The sequence below is a fragment of the Rhinolophus hipposideros genome (assembly GCF_964194185.1).
Source record: "Rhinolophus hipposideros genome assembly, chromosome: 22".
NCBI lineage: Eukaryota > Metazoa > Chordata > Mammalia > Chiroptera > Rhinolophidae > Rhinolophus > Rhinolophus hipposideros.
Window position 1 is genome coordinate 22428988 of NC_138068.1, and position 22054 is coordinate 22451041.

At 48.2% G+C, this 22054-nt stretch overlaps 2 protein-coding genes across 2 annotated transcripts in view; one reads left to right on the forward strand and one right to left on the reverse strand.

Moving 5' to 3' along the window:
- Positions 1–903: 903 nt before the first annotated feature.
- PDRG1 (p53 and DNA damage regulated 1) lies at positions 904–7431 on the forward strand. The gene is made up of 5 exons (XM_081034107.1): positions 904–1069; positions 2592–2667; positions 3695–3769; positions 5764–5844; positions 6465–7431. Exons 1-5 carry the CDS (start codon positions 983–985, stop codon positions 6545–6547), a joined length of 402 nt encoding a protein of 133 aa, XP_080890233.1. The 5' UTR covers positions 904–982; the 3' UTR covers positions 6548–7431.
- A 1645-nt stretch (positions 7432–9076) lies between these two features.
- Positions 9077–22054, reverse strand: part of TTLL9 (tubulin tyrosine ligase like 9) — a gene marked incomplete at its 5' end in the record, with an annotated part of 37505 nt that continues 24527 nt past the window's right edge. Inside the window, 5 exons of the mRNA XM_081033655.1 lie at positions 9077–9545; positions 13504–13628; positions 14828–14941; positions 16460–16656; positions 17506–17564. Coding sequence (XP_080889781.1) covers positions 9469–9545; positions 13504–13628; positions 14828–14941; positions 16460–16656; positions 17506–17564 — 572 coding nt within the window. The 3' untranslated portion in view covers positions 9077–9468. The remainder of the gene's footprint in view (positions 9546–13503; positions 13629–14827; positions 14942–16459; positions 16657–17505; positions 17565–22054) is intronic.

Below are 22054 nucleotides of genomic sequence, written 5' to 3' on the forward strand. Positions count from 1 at the left end.
AGGGCTTGGTCACAAGGGGCCAAAAGGGTAGAATAAAATGCTGGACTTGGAGGCAACAGATCAGAGTTCTAACATCAGGTCCGCTGTCGACGTTTAAAAGTCCTTGCCGCATTCTGAGCCTTGGTTTTTCCAGCTGTACAACGAGGGGTTTGGGCATGATCTCTAGGGAACCCTCTGGTTCTGAACGGCAGCCACTTGCCACTTGCCTGCCTCTTCTTGGAGGTCCTCCCCGATCCTACAGCCCACACTGATTCGCTTCCCAGAACGTACAGAACTTCTTTAATGAGCGGGAACTTCATTACTCACTGCCTGTGGTTTTCCAGCCCCTTCCTTAGGTCTAGGTCAACTCCTCCAGACACCGGGCCCAACACAGAAGTCAAAGTGCATGAAAAATGATTCCTGCCTCCTGATCCTGCGGAAAGACAATGAGGGGGATTTTTATTAACCCCTATTTTATAGATCAGAAACTGAATGTATCAGATTAAATATAAGTCGCACTGCCATATGGGCCTCCTTGGTGTTGGCCAAACAGGGCAAGAAAGATTTGTTTCTTTCCAAAGCCCTATCGGTGCCTGCCAGAGTATACAATTATTTGTTTTGTCGTTAACTGTTGGTGTTTCCTCCTAGGATGAAGTTGCATGCGGGCAGGGACTTTTGTTTTGCTCGCTGCTGCATCCTCAGTACTTAAAACTGCCTGTCACATAATAGGTGCTCAAGAAACATATGCGGGGAAGAAGAGATTGAGGCCACACTGCGGACTGTGCTCCCTGGGCCTGCAGGGGGCGCTCCAGCCCTGCCCCCAAAGCTGGGCCCCGCCTCTCGCGCTCGGCTGACGCGCTGGCGTTGGAGCCTGCGCGCCGCCGCTCGTTGTTCAATTGCGCATGCGCACTGTGCGTCCTCTCAGAGCGGCGCGTGCGCAAGCGGAGCTCGAGCCGACGCGGAGCGGGGTCGCGGCCCTGCGGAGTTGCAGCCGGCGGTTACGATGCTGTCCCCCGAGGCGGAACGGGTGCTGCGGTACCTGGTGGAAGTGGAGGAGCTGGCCGAGGCGGTGCTGGCGGACAAGCGGCAGGTGGGAGGCCCGGCGGCGGCGCTGGGGGCTGGGTTCGGCGGTTGGGGCCTGGTGGCGAGCGGCGCGGGGGAGCGCGCGGGTCCGGACGCTGGCTGCAGCACCGGCTGGCGGTGGGTGACCCCCTGGCCCTAAGGACAGACAGGGGCAGTCGTGAGATGACGTGGCCGAACGCGTGGCCCAGCGCCGCGCTCCCAGTTATACGGCACGTGTTAGGCGCGCCCGCCCCGGGCGGGGCGTCCCCTCCCCGTCCTTCCTCGGCCCTTGCCGTGCTCTCCGGACCCTGCTCCGTGACCCCTTTGGGCGGTGCACCCGAGCCCCTTGTGCAAAGTGCAGCTCCTGGTACTCTCGGTGACTTGAAGGGAGAAGAGGGACAGGAAAGAGGCCTGAGTGGTTCGTGGTTGCGCAGGGGTGGGCCCGCGGGAGGGGCGTGAGGCCGGGGTCGTGGAGGGGCTTGTGGGCCCGGTCCTAATGGAAGTGCCGGGTGTTGGAAGGGAGCTCATGGGGGCGGGGCGGGCGGGAGGATGAAATCATTGGCTTTAGGTGTTATTAATGAAAGGATGCCTCTGGCTGCTCTGTGGAGCACAGGGTGTAAGGAGGCAGGGGCCTGCTGGGGGCCGGTGGCCACAGTCCGGGTGAGGGATGCGTTTGGGACCTGGGCGGGGATGATGGAGACAGCGGAGGGGTCGGAAACATATTTCGGAGGTGGACTTAGTCCTGATGATGGCTACGTTTAGGGGTGGGAGCGTAGGAGTCAGGAATGAGGCGTGACTCTTCATGTCCAGTTAGAATGACCGAACGATTGGTTGGTCTGGTATTTACTTGGAGGGGGAAGAGCTCCTTCATCACTGCGTCAAGGTGTCCTGGGCCATGGTAACAGTAGCGAAGATGTATTGAGTCCTTCCTGTGCTAACTCGTTTTGCTCCTGGCTCAATGCCTGTGCGGTAGGTACTGTTTGCATCTCCGGTCAGTAGGAAGGTGGAATTGCACAGCGCACAGCGGGCAGCAGGAGTCAAACCTGGCTCTTCTGGCGCCAGAGCCAGCGCTCTCAAGCAGCGCATTGTACCGCCTCCTCGCTTCCTTCGTAGCTCTGTTGTGTTGTTACCACCATCTCAGTGGCCCACCCCTGCTGAGCCGGTCTACTTCTTATGATACTAGTTGAGAATCAGCTGGAGGAGCTTGTGCAGGGAGAGGTTTCCACTCCCCTGGTGGTTCTGAAATGCCCAAAAGCCTGAGAACCAGCACTCCAGTGGATAATAAAAATTATCCGGTTAGTTACCAGACATTTTCCCAGCACCTTCTCTACGGGGAAGACACTTGTACAGAACATGGTCTTTAAAGATCTGAAAGCTAAGTGGGAGAAAATATATATTCACACATCAGCCCATTTTGGACAGGACACTGGAAGTCAGCCAGGAATAATGCCTTGTTGTCTCTGTTAGGTTTTAATAGCCCCTGGTCTGTTGTGAGGTGATAGGCTGGGGCAAGAGGTAACTGCGTTCCCTCCTGCCTCTGAACTTTTCAGATTGTGGACCTGGACACCAAAAGGAATCAGAACCGAGAGGGCCTCAGGGCCCTGCAGAAGGATCTCAGCCTCTCTGGTAAGTCACGACTTCCTTACTGCAGCCCACGAGGCCTGTTCAGTTTTCCACCTTGTACTTAATAGAGAGACCAGGCAGGAGGCCACAGGTATGTGACACAGCCTGCCCTGGGAGACGGGGAGAGCATTTCACAGGTCTGACACTGTGGTTCAGGGTTTTAGCTGCTCACCTCCATGACAAGCCATTAGCTACTGGCTCACCAATGGCATTAGGAAAGTGCTGGGAGGTATAAAAACTGCTGTTCTTGCCCTTGTGTTCTACAGATGAGTAGAACAACGTAAACACATAATTGAAAATTGTGAGGAAGTTGAAGAAGGGACTAGACATGTTGTTGGAGGAGGGAAGGGGGGCTCTTTAGAGGCCAAGTGGCTGTAACAGTAAGCATAGGGGAAGGGCATTTGATGAGGCTGGAAAAGATGGGCAGAGGCCAGGCCACAGTGAAGGGAAGTTTGAATTTTGTTTAAAGTGCATTGGAAAGTCTAAAACCTTCCGGTTGTTTCTCATCTCACCAGAGTAAACGCCAGAGTCCTGCAAGACCCCATGTCAGCCAGACGCCCTTGAGCTCTCCAACATCATCTCTACCCTCTCCCTCACTCACTGACTCCAGTCTCACGGCTCTCCTTGCTGTTGCTAACACCTCAAGCACATTACTGATCTTTGCTCTTCCTGTTTCCTCTGCCTGGCTCACTCTTTCCCCCCATGTTTGCAGGACTCACATCCTCACTTTGTTCAAATCTCTGTCCAGATGTCACATAATTGGTAAGGCCTTCTTACACCACCTGGTATAAGAAGTCCCTCCCCTACTCTGGCATTGCCCATGTGTCTTCCTCTCCACAGTAGTTAGGCTTGTCAGAGTCCGACAAATGATACATCTTTGCTTGTTTATTCCTCCTCCTCCACTGTGACTTAAGCTCTATGAGGGCAGGAACTTGGTCTTGTTCTGCTGTGTCCTCAGCATCTAAAACAGTGCCTGGCTGGTAGTAGGTGCTCCGAAATATTTGCTGAAGGAATGCATTTGCCATTTCAGACGATGTGATGGTTTGCTTCGGGAACATGTTTATCAAGATGCCTCACCCTCAGACAAAGGAAATGATTGAGAAAGGTAAGGCCTCCTGGACGTGGGTCAGGGACACAGCTGCCTTCCCCACCAGCCTTAGTCTTAACACAGAACTGAGAATCAGGCTTCGGGCAGCTTGCTGAGAAGCGCCTGTGTTAAAGCGTTCAGACTGATGTTGCTTTCAGTCCCTGCTCTGCCTCTGAGTTATTTCGTCATCTCTAAAGCAGGGGGTGGGTGTTGCGTGTCTCCATAGCACAGCTGTTGTGAAGTTGAAAGAAAACAGTATGCATGTCTAGCATAGTGCTTGCTTGTCTGAGAGGAACAAGTTAGACCACAAATAACAGAAAACCCAGCAAACTGAGGTTTAAGAAAATATAGTTCTGTTTTTCTCAGGTGAGAAGTCCAGAGGTCAGCAGCCAGGACTGGCACTACTTCAGCCATGCCAGCGTAGCATATTCTCATGGTTGTACATCATTGCAGGCCTCATGTCCACATGCCAGGCTGGAGGAAAGGCAAAGGGCTTTCTTCATATGTGGTCTTGCCTTCTGTTTTAGAAATAACGCTGTCCTCCTCAGGGATTTCCGCTCATCTCTATGGCCAGAATTAAGTCACATGGCCACCCATAGCTGCAAGAGAGCCCTGCAGAGTGAGCTTTTATTTTTTACATCCCCTGCAAGAGAAACTGGGTTGAAAATGGGGGCTTGAGGAGAGTGAACGTCTAGGGTCTGCCACAGCCTGAGCAGTCAACAGGTGTTACTCAGATCTCCACAACCACAATCCCTGAAGCTCTTTGGAGAAGCATCATAAAGGCAAAAAGTCAGGCTGCAAATCGGTCTTTAGCTGGGAAAAGGGCAGGTTATACATACTTTTCTCGCTCCTACCCTTGAAAACGTAAGGGCCAAGAGGACTAGCAAAATTGCCTCCATCCCTGATGACAGGGTGTCTCTATCCCTGTTAAAATCAAAATTCTCGCAGAGGAAACTAGATCAGCTTGGAGGAAAAGTTTCCGGCTATTCTTTTGAAAAACATACACTAACATTATGATTGTAAAATTAAGAGTTGTCATTGCACTTGTGTGGTAGGCTGGAAGCCACTCAGGCTGTTTTCAAAGGGCCCCCTTTGAAAACAGCCTGAGGGCTTCCAGCCTGGGTTCAGGATCTGGTCCTCAGCTCTCTTGGCACACATGTGGTCTTGTCACCAAACCTGGAGGCATTCTGGGACATCATTATCTCTATTTCTCAGGGATCGACATAGGCTAAACAAGCTCAGGAGAGACTGGTTACTCATGTACATTGAGTAAAGCATTTTAAAACACTGAGTTGAACCATTGCCCAGACCAGGAGGCTCTACTGGTCAGGGCTTCTCCCCATCAGAAAGAAGGAAAGTATGTGGGGAAGACTAACTAGCATGTCACTCATGAGCAGGTATAATGGGTTGGGTGTCATTAGTCATTTGCATCGTTGAGCTTTTTAGCCTGTACTTCTCATAATGCAGTGTGTCTTCAAGTGCAGTCTTATTAAGGTGAAATAACCTTTTCTAGTCACTCTGGCTAATTAGGTTAAGCTTGAGCATTCTGCTCACCCATTGATTGTTTAGGTCTGTCTGGTGTTACCAGTCATGCTTTTCTAAAAACCCCTCACCTTAATGGACTTGGGTTTGTAAATTTCCGTAGCCACCCATTTTCCAACCATCCTAGGGTAGGCTGGGTGTAGGTTCTTCATTTTGTTCTTACATTTGGATTTTCCATAATTTCGCTCTACGAGGGTGACCTAAAATCCTGATGTTGCCTTCCCTGTCCACGGACCAGCCCAGAGTACTTCGCATCATGAAAATAGGTCAGGTCCTTGGCTCACTCAGTGGTTGTGGTTAGGTCATGTCCCTTCTCGAGCCTCAGGTGGTCTCTGAAGTCCCCTTGCTCTCCTGAACGCTCAGAAGCCCTTCTGCGCAAGGGGCCTGGAGAGCGGCTGGCATCCCAGACCCCCTTTGGGTCCGTCTGTCTGTAGTAGAACCTCATCGGCTTTGCCCACCTCACTTTTCAGATCAGGATCATCTGGATAAAGAAATAGAGAAACTCCGGAAACAACTCAAAGTGAAGGTCAACCGCCTCTTTGAGGCCCAAGGTATTGGCCTGGGGGGCACTGAAAAGCAGGAGGGGAGAGAACCCTCAACACAGACTGGGAAGGGCAGGGGTGAAAAGCCCCTCCCAGGTGGGCGATGGCCTGGGCAGCATGTGAGTGGCACTGAAGCTTGGGCAGCGGGCAGGAGCTGTTTCTAGCTGTCCCAAGGTAGAACAGACAAGGAAGTTTGGGGGGTTTTCTTCCTGTCACAGTTCTTTTCCAGGGGCCTGGAACAGCCTGGGGTATCTCACAGTATATGCCAGGGAGTGGTGTGGGCACCAGGATAGCTGTGACTGAGGGGACGCAGAAGGTCTCGGGCGGATGGTTTAGGTCAGAGCTGAATTTCTAGGTAAACAAAAGCACTGCAGATGGGTCACAGGTCGGGCAGAAATCGAGAGCTTTCGGGTGGCAGAGCCAGGAATGCAGGTTCTGGTAACGCAGGGCTGCGCATCCATGGGCCTTTTCAGTGCATTGCGGAGGTGCGGCTCTTCCCTGTCAGGCCTCAGGGCCACGTGTTTGGCAGCATGAAGGCGGTGTCAGCCCCTTTCTTGGGCCAGACTCCAGGGCCAGGAGAGTGGACAGCGGAAGGCCCAGCTTGCTGATGGAGTCTCTTCTCGCTCTAGGCAAACCGGAGCTGAAGGGTTTTAACCTGAACCCCCTCAACCAGGATGAGCTGAAAGCTCTCAAGGTCATCTTGAAAGGATGAAACTCAAGAACCAAGATAGGGGACCTATGACCAGCACCCCCCACTCCCCCGCCCCCCCGGGTTCATGGAGGACCCAGGACTCTCCGACCTTGAAACCTAAAAGGACAGGCTCCACCCTGTAAGGGGTCAGACGGCAGGACTCCGGCCCTGGCTCCTGTCCGAAGCCTCTTTGTCTGTAGCACTTGGCTGCTCCGTGACGGTGGGAGGGAACCCTCAGCCTGCCAGTGTCTGACGGCCTAACCCCTGGAGCTGGGTGGACATAAGACCCATTGACAGGCCCTGGCAGCCGCCATGCGTGGGTGGGGCCCGCGCCTGTGGGGGTATGAGAATGACTGCAGCAGATACTTCTCAACAGTGGCAGGCTGTTTAAATGGGCCCCGGGCAGGGAGGAAAGGAGAAGGGGAAGAGTGGGAGCTTCATTCCACATTCCTCTCAAAGGGGGAGAGACCTTGCCCAGTAGCGTGTGTGACAATCGGAATAAAGCACAGGAGGTTCACAGGTGGTTTCTGAACGAAGGTCAGAATCCTGGTGCGTCGTGGTTGGCCACAGCATCTGCAGCAGATGCACCAATGCCCCCACTGCCTCCATTTCCGCCCCTTCTCCTGCTGGTTCCCGGATGGAGCTGGTGCGTGCTGCCTGTCAGCCCCTCTGCAGCGGCTCTTCAGTCAGAACGCCTCAGTCCTGCACGCGAGACGGGTGAGGGGGCTGTCTCTGCCGACTGCGCGTTCAGGATGCCCGCCGCCCTCTGGAAGCAGGACCTGGGCCGCGCTGCCGAGTTCCCGTCGCCTTCAGTGGTCTCAGGTCCTGACGTGGACGTGCCGTGAGGGCACCACGGTGTCTTTCCTGTTCATTGAAGGCTCAATAAACGTTACCTAGTGCATGAATAGCAGCCTCTAGTCTTTACCTCATTCAGTCCTTACCAGGGCACACCACTCACTCCCTGGATCCGCCTGGGAACGGGCCGTGGTTCCTTGAAATAGGATTAGACGGGCAATAACATGGCAAAATGGAGAGGGCACAGCACCGTTCCCCTCGCTCCCTTGGCTCTTGCTGATAGTTGGATGGGAACACAGGTCTCACGTTTTCTTCAAGAGAAGCTAGAAATTTGGGTTTTTAAGTTGAATCTTTTTTTTTTAAAGGAGGGCACAGCTCATAGTGACCCATGCGAGGATCGAAATGGCAACCTTGGTATTATCACTACGCACTGACCAACTGAGCTAACCGGCCACCCCCAAATTTTCTGTCTTTTAAATGTTGCTGACTAATTCAGAAAAATTTTTTAAACTTGGGTGTTGGCTAAACAAAATACCTTAGATAAGTCAAATTAGGCTCAGATTTACAATTCTGCATCCTCTTGGGTTTTGTTTTGTTTTTTTGGTAGAAATTGCTGTGTTTTTCTCAGGGTGGCCCTAAGAAGTAGGAAGATGGAATTGGAAACTAAATATCTGTGCACAGTAGACTAAAAGAATTGATAGCTCCAGGTAGTGAAATACTACACAGCAATAAGCAAGAATAAGGGAGCTCCTCTGGAGCGCTGATTTAGAACCAGCTCCAACATTAAGTGAGAAAAGCAAGGGCAGGACAGGTATCTAATAAGCTGGTGATTTGTATGCAGTCACTAATTATGTGGTTCCCTCGGAACAAACTGCATGGTTAGGTGGGCGGGAAGAACATGTCACTGTCGTGTTGCATAGTTTTGAATGTAACTCTTAAAAGTAAGGAGTTGCAGCATTTATTTTGGTAGATAAAGTGATATGACTGCCTGGCTCACAGTTTCTCCTGTCTGAACATTGCCCCTGCCTATCTGGCAAGGTGGATACCAGGCCAAAAAAGAGCCAATCAGATTCTGCTGGAAAGGTGCGCCCCGTACCTGGGGCTGTTTGAGCTTGCCTTAGTCACAGGGATGGAAGGAAGTCACCGTGCCCTGGAGGCAGGAGACCCAAAGTGGCTGGGCTTCTGGACTTCTCAAGACTAACGTTCACTTCATGGCTTTGCCAGTATTTTCCTTCCCTGGGCAGTCAGATTCCGCTGTTTGCAGCCAAAAGAACTGTCCTAAGCAGGGAGAGTGGTAGAGGAAGATGCCTGGTGTCCTCCATTGAGCAGTTAGCCCACCAGCCCACTCTTGGTGTAACCCCTGTTAAACCAAAAGGAGGCATAGGAATGTGGAAAATGCAGACATTTCTACTGGCAACCAACTCCCCGAGCCATCTCCTTGCCCGCTAGCCCAAGGCTTTCTGGTTTATAAAGCTCAGTTCCCAGCCTACTTGAGGCACCCATGTCACCCATCTGGTTTAGATAAGTGCACCTTTGCAGGGACCTTCACTAAGCAGCTCTGCCTTCCTGGTCCTTACCTTGTCCATCTGAGAAATGGGGATGCTCTGGCCTGGTTTTCAGGTGGTTGAGAGCTCAGTGTGTTCCCCTGACATGCAAGGTCAAGGTATTACAAGGAGGGGAAGATGTACTTAGGGTTCAGTCCTCCTCCAGACCCCTAATAAACACAAATAACTGCTCCTGAACCCTTACTCCTGGAGGATGCTTTCAGCACTGACCTGAGAGACCAAATAGGTCAAAGTCAGGAGGATGTGGCTGCAGCTGACATCCCCTGAGCCAGACCCGGTGCCCAATGGCTGAGGAAGGCCTGTGCTCATTTATTAGACGTGATCTCTCTGGTGTAGCAGAACTTGCTGCATTTATCCTCTGAGCCTGATCACCAAGCCAGTCTGTAAGGTTAAAGCCCATTCAGCCCCGGGGTGGGGTGGGGGAAACCAGGGGGGCTTGGCGCAAACAGCAAGCAGCAGCTGTGGCCCAGCCAGAGGGAGGGAGGCGAGTGATCTGAGGTGCTGCTGTGCTGGAAATGGAGTGGAGAGGGGACTGGCTGGCACGGCACCTCCCAGGGTCACTTTCCTCCCAGTGGCTGGGTATTAGCTGGAAGTTTTCTTGTGACCTTGAAGGGAGCAGAATAGCTGTCTCAGCTGTTTTTTCCGATCATTGATGCAACCTGGAAGGGAAGTGGAATATTGGCTGTGATTGCCTGTTCTTAGAAAAGGAGGTTGGGGGGGCAGGGTTGTGGCCTGTGCGTCCACTGTCTGGTGGGAAGAGGGGACAGCAGGAGCCATGAAACAATGGATGGCCTGCGGTTTGTATCCTGGCTGCACTCCTGAACTTAAACAGGTCATTTTCCATTTTGAGCCCCATTTCGAGTTTTCTCGTCTATAAACCAGGATACCTGTTTTATGGGATGAGTGTAAAGATCATCAAAAAAAGGTAACATTCGTTGGGGACTTCCCTCAGGAACTGCTTCAGGTGCTCAGTGTAGATTAACTTGTTGAGCTTTCATCGGAATGATGTGTAGAAGAGAAAACAGTCTCAGAGAAGCTAAGCAATTCGCTCCACATCACACAGTAAGTACATCTGGGGCTTGAACGTAGGCTACCCAGCTCCAGAGGTCAAGCTTTTAACCACTACCCCACACTGCCTTTCCTTTTGGCTTTGCTCAGTGAAAATGTATTTAAAGCTAGCACAGTGCCTGGCACCTAATAGGTGAAGTGTTAGCTTTCTTCCCTTGGCCAACGCTCTATGTCAGGCCCAGTTGGCTAAGAGATGAATCTTCCCCACAGCTGCCCCTTCTCTCCTGGAAGTGTGTCCCAGGCAGTTCATGCTGAGAGGCTGACTCGAGTTTCTGAGACACCTCCTCTCCCAGCATGTTCCCGGCGTTACCTACTTCCTATTTGCTCTCAGAGCTGACCCTTGAGGCAACTCCATTCATCACCGAATCTTGTGCCGGGCACACTGATGGCCCTCACAAATGCTGGTTGAATGACTGACCTGGAGGTGTCAGCCATCCTTCTCGAAGCCCCGTGAGTGCCTGCCTCCGGGGCACTCACTGGTCATCAAGGCTTCACTGAGCTGAGAGCCCACTATCTGCATCCCCAGGGTTTTCTACAGTAACCTCCATGGAACCCTAGCTTTACCTGTAATTGGCTCATTTGTAACTCCCAAATCTTCACGTCCAATGCAAATCTCTCCTTGGAATTCTAAACTCATCTGAGTTATCTGCTGATCTTTGCACCAGGAGATCCCTCAACACATCCCTAAACTCGTCTCAAAACTCGTCTCAATACTCTTCCCACCCCCAGCAGCTCCTCATTTCACCACCATCTGCCCAGACACTCCACTGGAGACTTGGGAATTATTCTAGAGACTTCTGAAGCAGTGGCTGTGAACCTAGGCTGTGCTTTGGAGTCATCTGGGAGCTTTAAAACAGACTGATGTCCAGACCAACTGTATCTTTATCTCCCGCAGACATCGGTCTTTTTTAAAGCTCCCATGTGATTCCAATAGGCAGCCAAGGTGGAAAACCACTGTTCTGAACCTTTGTTGTTTGAACAGGGTCCAGGAACCAGCAGCATGGATATCTGCGGTAGACTGTTAGCAGAGACAGCTGAAACAATTTCTCCCATTCCTATATGCACACCTCTCTGCAAGGTGACTGTGCTACCCCTCTCACCAAGAGGTGGAGTCTATTTCCTCACCCTGAGAATTGGGCTTGACTAGTTTTAACTAATGGATTGTGGCAGAATGACATTGTGGGACGGCTAAGCCTAGGCCTCAAGAGGCTTTGCTACATCTTCTCTTGCCTTCTTAGAATCCTGAGACTATCATGTGAAGAGGTCCGGGCAGCACTGCTGGAGGACAAAAGGCCACCGAAAAAGAGAGGCCCAGCTAACTGTCAACCACCACATGTGAATGAGGCTATCGAAGGCCATCAAGTCTCAGGAAATCTGCCAGGTGCCCGCAGCCCTATGAGTGACCCTAGGCGACACCTGAAGAATGAATAGCAAATAAGATAGTTGTGTTAAGCTGTGAGGTTTAGGGAAGGTTTATTACACAGTAACAGCTAACTAATGGAGCATCACCCTGGAGTTTGTTAGATATGCAGAATCTTGGGCTTCACTCCAGACCTGCTGAATCATAATCTGCATTTTAATAAGATTTCCAGGTGATTCTCTGCACAGCTTGAAAGTACTACACAGTATAGTCATCCTCCAACAACGCAATGTGGCAGACACTAGGGATATGCTGTGAAAAAGCCATTCACAAACCTCGACTCTTTCGACTTCCTCAAGGCAAACTACTTGATATCCCAGGCTTCCTTGCAGCTGGGCTGGCCATGTGGCCTAGTTCTGGTGGGTAAGATGTCAGCAGAGTTCCTTGGGAGGGCTTCCCTTTTGGAATAAAGAGTCAAAGCTTGAAGGAAAGGCTTTGGCCCCAGGGCCTTCCTGTTTCTTCCTGCCTGGGACAAGGAAGTAGTGTCTGGAGTTAGAGCAGCTATCTTGCAACCATGAGGCAACAAGCAGGAGCGCCAAGGCGACCTGCCAAGTTTGGCAAAACAGTCAGAGGAAAGCTGGGTCCTTGGGGGCATCGTGCAGCCATCATGTCAGCCCTGTACGGCCAACCTCAAGACTTCCTGTGGCTCAAGACAAATCAGTCCCTCTCTCTGCAGCTACTAGTTGGCTTTTTAGTTGTTTGCAGCCAAGCCCAATCCTAAATCATACTAAACCCTCAAAAGGATTTAAAACTTTTCATTAACAAAAGATGCCACAAACAAAATCGAAAAAGCAAATTACAGACTCAGGAAAATGTTTGCAAGTTTGACAGGGGTAATGTCCTCAACATATTAATATTGAAGGCCTTTATACATTTAGAAAAATGTAAACAACCCACTGAAAAACAGAGAGAGAATATGGACAGCTTACAAAAGAAGAAATGCAAATTTTAAAATCTGAAACCTCACCAGTAATCAATGGAATGCACAAGTTGGTGGAGTTTTTTGTTTTGTTCGTTTGTTTTTTTTAATTCAGAGCTGGCAAATTCATATAATCTTTCTAGAAAGCGATTTGGCTGTAATAAGTCCATCCCTTGACCTAGTAATTCTACTTGTAGGAATCTGTCCTAAACAAACAGCCAGGTTTTCAGTTGAGCTGTATGTGAAAGGATGTTCATTATGGCATTGTTAATAAAAGTAAACAACTGAAATCAGGCCAAGTGCTCTATTATAAGAAATTGATTTAACGAATTTGGCGTCTACACAAGCTGGAATATTTTGTTGCCATATGGTAACTTTGTTTTTAACTGTGCTAAGGAACAGGAGAGCCTAGCAATTAGGCATTCAGGTTTTAGACACAGATTAGAGTTCAAGTCCTGGCTCACCGCTTATAACCGAGACCTTAACTACGTTGTGTAACATCTGGAGACCATTTCCGCATCTGTAAAATAATAAAAGCCTAAAACTGAAATGAGATAACATATGTAAAATACTGAGTCTGGACCTGACCAAAACATATTTCCAAAAGAGAGGCTTTTATTAATATTATTGAATGACGTGGAAAATGCTATATGGGAAAGTGTGACTCAAAACTCCAGCCCAATGCCAATTTTGTAAAAGAAAAAGTATGACTGTATGCATTTTTGAAAAACTGGAAGGAAATACACCAGATTGTTAAAGATGGTTATGTCTAGATGGTTTGCTTTTTCCTTCTTTAGTTTTCAAATATTCTATAATAAGTGTGAATAATTTTTATAATCAGGAAAATTTTTCATTTTTTAAAATACCAAGTTTAAAGTCAAGTCCTGAAGTCCTTAATTTCCTTAATTTCTCTTAACATATCATTTGTTTGTTTGCTTTCCTGTATCTTTTGAAATCCACCTCCTGACAGATTAATATCTCTCACTATGTGCCAGGCAGGGTTCTAGGCACATATTGAGATAGAAACTGTTTAATCTTCATTTTACAAATAAAGAACAGAGAGGTTAAAGTCCTTTGCCCAAGGTCATACAGATGATAAATTGTAGATCAAATGAAAACAGTCTAACCACTGTGCCAAGATGCCTCCTAGATTACCTGGCACCTCCCATGACATATCCCTGGTACCCAGTCCCCACCTGGCCCCACATACCAAGGTGTGTGTTGGTCACAAAGTTCCCCATCCCCGACAGGTCCAGAGGCCCCTCTTCCCTGCTGACAGGGCCATCATTCCACATGAGGTCAAAGCCTCCCACTCTCTTCTCCCTTCCAGTGAGCCTGGACAGACAGGAGACACAAAGGGTTAATGAAGGTGCATGTGATGGGGCCCTACGGCCCAAGCAGGTTCCTGATTCAGCCCTGCATCTTACTGGTTCCCACACTGTCGGAATTCCTTCTTTGTTCATCTACTCACTGGCTGTTTCCCAGGTGCCCATACAGGTCTCAGAGGGGTCATCCCCATTTTTGTCCCCAGGCTCTCACTCTTGCCCTTAGTAATGTACACCTTTTTGTCCTCCCCAGATCATAAACTCCGTGAAGGCAGGTACTGCGTCTGTCCTGTCCGTTACTGTGTCCCCAGTGTGTGGCACAGGGCCTGGCACACAGTGGGGGCTCAAATGTTTGTTGAATGAATAAGTGATGATAGATATAGTAGACTTGAGATTCTGAGCATCCATTTCACCTTCTTTCAGCCTAAGGGTACACCTGAGTTTTACCTTTGAGAACCACTCCTTCCTCTCTCACTCATACGGCTCAGGTGGGGTTAACCCCACCCCCTGGGAGGCGGGCACAAGACGGCCTGGCTAATCAGAGTCACAATGATTGGTGCAGAGATGGGTATGTGACCCAAGCCCCACCAATGAACAATGAGAGTCAACCCTCAAACTTTTGCTGGAATGAGTGTGGGAAAGCTAATATAGAGGGAAGAGATGAGAGAGGGGGAGAGAGAAGGAGAAGGATAGGGAGAGAGAGAGAAGACCAATCAACACTGACTAAGCACCTGGATTCAGTCATTCCTGAAGTCAGACCCTGGATTTTTTCCATTATATACACATTGTTATAATAATATATAGTCTCTTATTGAGCACTTACTGCAGCTAGGCATTTGACAATAAATTATCTTCATAAATTAATCTAACAATCCTGAGAGGTAGACATGATGTTTCCCATTTTACAGATGAAAAAACTGAGGCTCAGAAAGGTGATATGATTGGTCCAGGGTCCCACAGTCAGGAAGTGTTGGGGAAACACTGCTGGACCAAATCTCAGAAACTTGCTCTGCCCTGAAAGGGCTGAGTCCTTGGACCAGATCCAACCCTGTGTGGATACCTCAGTTTTTCCATCTATAAAATGGCAGAGCAGACCAGAGCTGTCTCTGAGGGCCGCTGAAGTCCCAAGGTTCTGAGTTCTCCATCTTCCATGGTGGGAGCCCTGGCTGCCATGCATGGGGGTGTAGGAACAAGGCTGCCCTCCCTCACCTGGCCTCCATGTCCACGATGTGCAGGGTGTCTTCCAGGAGGCAGGTCTTAAGCTCATAGTCCTCCTGACTACTGGCTGTCAGCGACGGCGATGCATTGACCTCCAGGAGCCATCTGGGGAGGGAGGGGCGTGGAGAGCTTTACGGTTACCTGGTCCTTGGGACTCCTGGAATTTCACTGAGAGGCTAGATGGGGTACCTGGGCCCCACCCTCAATTCAATCAGAGCTGCTCTTTCCATTTTTCCATTAGAAGAAAGGTTTCAGTGGCTAAAATTTCTGAGAACAACTGTCACAAGCTTGAAATCCCCACAGGGGTTAGGCAATAAATGAGGCAAGCTGGTGGGGGTTAAAATGATTTTGGGGCCTTCATGTCTATTGTTTTTCCTTCTTCCAATGGAGCTATGAATACAAGAAAACCCTCCCTTTCCTAGTGCAAGTTTGCCTACAGATGGCACCCTCTGCCCTGTCATGGCTTGGGAAGTAATAGGGGAGGGGGTAGAGACTGGGGTGAACTGGAAAGAATGTTCCACTGTCTACAGGGGTGGCTATGACCAGCTCCATGACAGTGTTGCCCTGTGCGAATGTGAGCCCAGAGTTGTGAGATCATCTGAATTTTCCAGAAAAGCCCCAAATCCAGATTTTTGTGTAAACATCTCCCAATTTTTAGATGACTTTAAATGAAAGCCAACCAAAAAACCATTCTGACAGCCAAACTCAAAGTGTGTGCAGATCAGAAGCAGCCCTAGGACCTCCAGCTTGCAACCTCTCGTTTTGTGCAACCTTGTCATTTACGGTCAAGAACCTGGGGCACAGAGAGGAAGGGCTTACCCAGCAGGTCAGTGGGAGACTTGGGCCCCACTTTCCACTGTCTGCTGCCTCCTCCCAAGCCTGTTTCCCCCATCAATGTCCACTCTAACGCCCGCAGCCACATCTTGTCCCAGGAGACAAAGGAGACCGACCTGCTGCTATTGGAACCCTGTTTCCTCGACCCCCAAGCCCAACTGAGGTCTCACTCTACGACTCGTCAGAAAGCCCCTCAGCACCATACAGTGACGCTGGGGAGGGGCTGGATCCAGGAGCTGCAGTGCCATCGGGAGCAGCTCTGCCCAGCAGCTATGACCCCAGGCGGGACCCTGGCCTGGACATCTTATTGCTGCACCTCAAGCTCCCAGAACAGCCCCACTGGGCTTCCATGTGCTGCTGTATCTGTGAGGGCCATTGCTGCGGTCCTTGCACTCTCAGGCTTATTCTACTTCTCGGCTCGGCCTCTTCATGGGCACTGTAGGAGTGCACCCAATTCTTGTCATGGATCACCACGATGCGCCTTTACATGGCACTTTACATCCCCAGAGCACCAGGGCTTACAGAGGGGAACTTCTTGCCTGGTACCAGGGTCGGATCCCTGACTCAGCAGATATTCAGGAAAGGCCTCTTAGTGCCAGGCGTGGGGCTCAGGGCTCTACAGACAACACCTCATTCATTCCTCATAACAATAACCATTTTACAGATGGGCAAACTGAGGCACAGAAAAAGGAAGTGGCAGAGCTGAGCTCAAACCCAGGCAGTCTGGGTGCAGCGTGTGTAAAACGTCCCCCTGGCTCTCCAGGCCACTTGCCCCCCCGCCCCACTTACGGCTTGAGGTCCTGGTCTATGAGGATGTCATAGCCATACAGCTCGAAGCAGTGCTTGTCACTGATGATCACCTTCTGAACGCTCTGCAGGCTCTTGATGAAGATGTTGTCCATGTCGCTGAAGAGTGTCTCCACTGCCTGGGGCCCGTGCTTGGACGCCAGGTACTGTCGGAAGCGCTGAAGCATCCACTTGCAGCCCTGCAGTGGGAAAGGGAGCCTCAGTTAACTGGGACTTGGCCTGATAGACCCTCCAACAATTATCATCAGCAGGGCCCTCAGGTTTGGACAAGAGAGGCCCAGCACTGAGTCCTGTGGTTAGAAGAACCCCGAGTGAACCCCCCCCCCCTTGTGGGATGAAGATTCTGTATTCCCAAGGGAATGTGTCTACCCAGAGCCTTTGTGTTTTTCTAGAGTACACAGCCTGGGTACCCATGATCCCAAATGCCCTGCTCAGGCCTCTTCCCTGGGCCCACTTCCCGGGAACAGACTACACTGACCATGAGTGTACCCCAAGGCTCAAGGAGTGACCAATGGGCTGTTCGTGATAGGGTGGGTGGTATTCAGAAGGCCCCTGTTCTACAGGATGGAGCCAGAGGAGGGAGGAGAAGGGGGCTGGTGTGAACTGGGGAACTTCTCCCTGTGCATTGCTGTTCTGACTCTTACTCTGAGAAGTCAGAGTTCTAAATTTGAACATGGCCTTGCAGGTAGGTAGATAGATAGATAGATAGATAGATAGATAGATAGATAGATAGATAGACAGACAGACAGACAGGTGACAGATAGAGGCATATCTGAAGGCAGAAGGATAGAACAAATTTTGTGAAAGGGTGTGTTAGTTTGATTGTGACTTTTAAATATCTAGATGCATGATGGACGGGCCTCCATCTGTGCTCGTGCCCTGGGCCTTGCAAACGGGACGGGTGGGCCTAACCTCGCTGATGAACTGAGCCCAATACAGGCCTGTCCTGGGCTCCCCAGCACTTCTGCTTCCCTGCCCCAGCCAGCCCCAGAGGCTGCACCCGGAGGGCAGAAGCCCAGCCTGCTCACCTTCTTGGGGTGGTAGTCGGGGGACGTCTTTTGCACTGCAACATTGGTGAGGTGAACATCTGGCAGAGGTTGATGGTCAAGGACAAGAAAGGCGTCTCTGCTCCATGCAGCCCCAGGAACCAAACTAAGGCCCTTGCCTGGGACTTGATGGGGAAGGTTACAGAACAGTCCAGAGGTCACGGGCGTGGGCTTTGGAGTCAGATGGGTCTAGGTTCAAATCCCGCCTGCATCTTTACTGGCTGCGAGCCCCTGAGCAAGTCACTTAACCTCCCTGAGCCTCTTTTCTCACCTATTAAATGGGGGTACATATTGGTATACTGACCTCATAGGGACATTTGAAAGATCAGGTACAATAATGTCTAGAAGCACCTCTCACAGTGCCTGGCATAGCTGATATTATTTTTTCAGATCAAGAGGAGAGAACACTTTCTAACAAGTAGAAAGACTAAATCTAGAACAGCCATCTCAGGACATTCAGAACTCTCTGTCACTAAAGGAGTTTAGGCTGGGTGGTCACTTTGTAGGAACAGTGAAGTGATCCAGCTTGGGGGGTGGGCTCAAGATGGCCTTTGACGTCCCAGTTCCGAGAGGCTGCCTTTCAGTATCATCACCAGTGTCACCATTGGTATCATCGGCAGCACTTTGTAGCTTACAGAGCTCATTCACATCCATCATCTCACGTGCGTCTCATCTCAGAGAAGAGACCTTGAGGCTCAGGGAGGTTAAGGGCCAGCCATTCAGAATAGCACCTCAACACCGTCCCCACGCCACAGCTAAGTAGGATGGGTCCCCCAAACCTCATGAAATGACAAGAAGATGTAACTTTCTCCAGGACTTACAGGGGCAGTTTACATCTGGGCAGTAGAGGCTCTAGGTCACTGACCCAGGTCCAATCCTTCTAAAACATATGTGTCTCCATGTTTGTAGCATATCAGATAGGGGAAGGTGGCTTCAGACTCTCGAGAGAAGGTGGACATCCTCTTTAGCACCATTTTCTGAGAATGTCTTCTTTAGAGGTTTTCAAAGACTTTTTTTCACATTTGTCTGAGAGTTTTTCTGCCTTAATTTCAAAAGAATAAGCACATAACAAACCACTAAATAGGAAAAGAGCCCTTACGTTTGTGGTCAATTGATTTGACCATAGGCAATTCAATGGCGAGGGAAGAAGCATAGTCTTTTCAACAAATGGTATGGGGATGCCTGGATAGCCACATGTAAAAGAATAAAGCTGACTTCCTCCTCATACCACAGAGAAAAACGAGCTCCAAATGGACCATGGACCTAAATATAAGAGCTAAAACTTGAAAGCTCTCAGAATAACATATAAGTCATTGCAACCTGGGATTAGGCAGACCTTTTTAGATGGGACACCAAAAGCACAAGAGAGAAAAGGAAAAATAGATAAATTGGACTTCATCAAAATTAAAAACATTTGTGCTTCAAAGGACATTGTCAAAAAGTGAAAAGGTGGGCTACAGAAGATTTTTAGGGCAGTGAAAACACTCTGTATGATACAATAATGGTGGATACATGTCATTATACATTTACCCAAACCTACTGAATATGCAACCTTAATGTAAACTATGGACTCCGGGTGATTCTGATATGTCAGTGTAGGTTTATGAATTGTAACAAATTGATGGGGGATGTTGATAACAGGGGAGGCTCTGTACCTTCCTCTCGGTTTTTCTACGAACCTAAAACTCCTCTAAAAACGTAGTCCTAAAAAAAAAGGACAACCTACAGAATGGGAGAGAATATTTGTAAGTCATGTATCTGAGAAGGGAGTAGTATTAAAAACACATAAAGAACTCTTACATCTCAACAATTAAAAAGAAAAATAATCCAATTAAAAAATGGGTAAAGACTTTGAGTAGACGTTTCACCAAAAAAGATTTAGAAATGGCCAAGAAGCACATGAAAAGATGTTTAACATCACTAATCATTAGGGAAATGCAAATCCAAACCACGTCACATCCACTAGAGTGGCTATAATAAAAAGGATAGATGATAACAAGTGTTGACAAGGATATGTAGCAATTGGAATCCTCACACCATCCTGGTGGGAACGTAAAATGGTGCACTGCTTTGGAAAATAGTCTAGTGCTTCCTCAAAGTCAAACATAGAATTACCATGTGACTAGCAATTCAACTTCTAGTATATATCCAAGAGAAAGGAAAATATATGTCCACACAAAAACTTGTCCATAAATGTTCACAGCAACATTATTCATAATAGCCAAAGAGTGGAAACAACCCAAATGTGCCTCCACAAATGAATGCATAAAGAAAATGTGCTACATCCATACAATGGAATATTATTTGGCCATAAAAAGGAATGAAGTATTGACACAGGCTACAACATGAATGCACCTTGAAAACACTAAGCTAAATGAAAGAAGTCAAACACAAAAGACCACATATTGTATGAATCCATCTATATGAAATATCTGAAATAGGCAAATATATAGGGACAGAATGTGGTTGCATAGGGATGGGAAGGGGTTTGAAAGGAAATGGGAAATAGAACCTAACGAGTACAGGGTTTCTTTTGGGGAGTCACAAAATTGTTCTAAAACTGATTGTAGTACTCGAGGAATTGAACTGGCAACCTTGTGGTTGAGAGCCCACTGACCCATGTGGGAATCGAACCAGCAGCCTTCGGAGTTAGGAGCACAGAGCTCTCCATCTGAGCCATGGTGTCCTCTCAACCACAAGGTTGCCATGTTTGACTCCCACAAGGGATGGTGGGCTGCGCCCCCTGCAAATAACAACAGCAACTGGACCTGGAGCTGAGCTGCGCCCTCCACAACTAAGAGTTAAAGGACAGCTTGACTTGGAAAAAAGTCCTGGAAGTACACACTGTTCCCCAATAAAGTCCTGTTCTCCTTCCCCAATAAAATCTTTAAAAAAAAAAACACAACTGATTGTAGTGATGGTTGGGTGAATATGATAAAAAGCATTGGGCTGTATGCTTTAAGTGGGTGAATTGTGTGGTATGTGAACGTATCTCAATAAAGCTGTAATTAAAAAATAGGAAAAGAGGATGTTCAAGCAAATTGAGTTATTGGCTTAACAGGGGACCTCTCCCCCTTGTGATGGAGGAAGCATTGTTTCCAGCACTTCACACAGTGCTCCATCCTTCAGGGAGGAGAAATCAGGGACTTCCCTATCTTCGGGGGAGAAGCGAGAAGGGGGCTAAGAGAAGAGAGTGGGTAATTGGTCAGCTGACCTCAGAGCCTCCCCTCTCCACAGCAAGACCTGAAATCAGTTTCCGATGGACCAAACGGCCAAGTAGGAAAGAGTAAACGAACAATTCAAACCAATCCATAGAGAAGTGGAATTGATTAGCTGTGAAATCTTTCAGGGGAAAGAATTTTCTTAGCTTAGAAATCACAAAGAAAATCAGTGGATAGAGTCAGCTATGTCAAAATAAAAATAATCGGATATCAAGGCAAAAACGAAAGGCAAACATGACCAGAGAAAAGATTTGTAGCAAATATGGCAGGCTGATTTTTTTGTCACATGAAAATCCCGTATAAATTGTTAACAATAAAATTTTATGACCCTAATAAATAAAGGATAGGAAAACATAAAAGAGAAAATATAACTGGTAAAAGACCATCTTGGAAAATGCTCAAAGGTTCTAGTAATAGAATACATACAATTTTAAAGGGATGTAAATAGGAAAAAATGTAAATTGGAAGAGATGGAAATTCTAAGGCAAAAACCTTCCTTCCCCATCAAGTCATTTACATGTTTTTAAACCTGTTTTTATTTGGAAAAATTCAAAACCCACAGAGTAGTTACAATATTGGTATAATGAGTGCCTGTAAATGTTTCACCTAGATGTGCCAATTGTTTCAGAAATGAGTTTAAAAAAATGATTGTCCCCCGTAATGGAAAGCTGGGGTGAAATGAGCCCTGTCAATGGGAAGGTAAAAATGTAAAAAAGTCTTCTGGAAAACAATCTTGCCACATGCACTTGACCCAGTATTTACACCCTTTTAACATCATCCAAAAGAAAAATTTTAATATAGGAAAATATTTATGAAAAAATATGTTTCGTGCAGCATTGTATGTCATACCAGGAAGAAACTTCCCGAATGCCTGCAGCATAGAGGATTAAACCAGTAAATCTACTCAGTAGAATATTTTGTACTAATAAAAAATATCTACAGGAAAATACTGATATGTTTAGTGAAAAAAGGTTCTATTTGTACAGTGAGTCACTTGTATATAAAAGGCAGACAATGACAAAAAAGCAAACTACAAACAAACCTGGGAGGAAATACATCAAAATAGTAAGTAGTTATCTCTAGAAAATGTGACTAGAAACGTTTCTTTTATTTTTTCCTTTTTGTACATTTCTGCATTTTCTGATCTGTCTTTAAAGAGTTATACCACTTTTATTATGAAAGCTATGTCCTTTACATGTTTTATTGATTTTATTAAAGTCATGCCTATTGATTGTAAAAACAATTCATAATATAGGGAAATGTATGAAGTTGAAAATAAATGTTTCCTGACCTGATTCTAATCCTCTGCC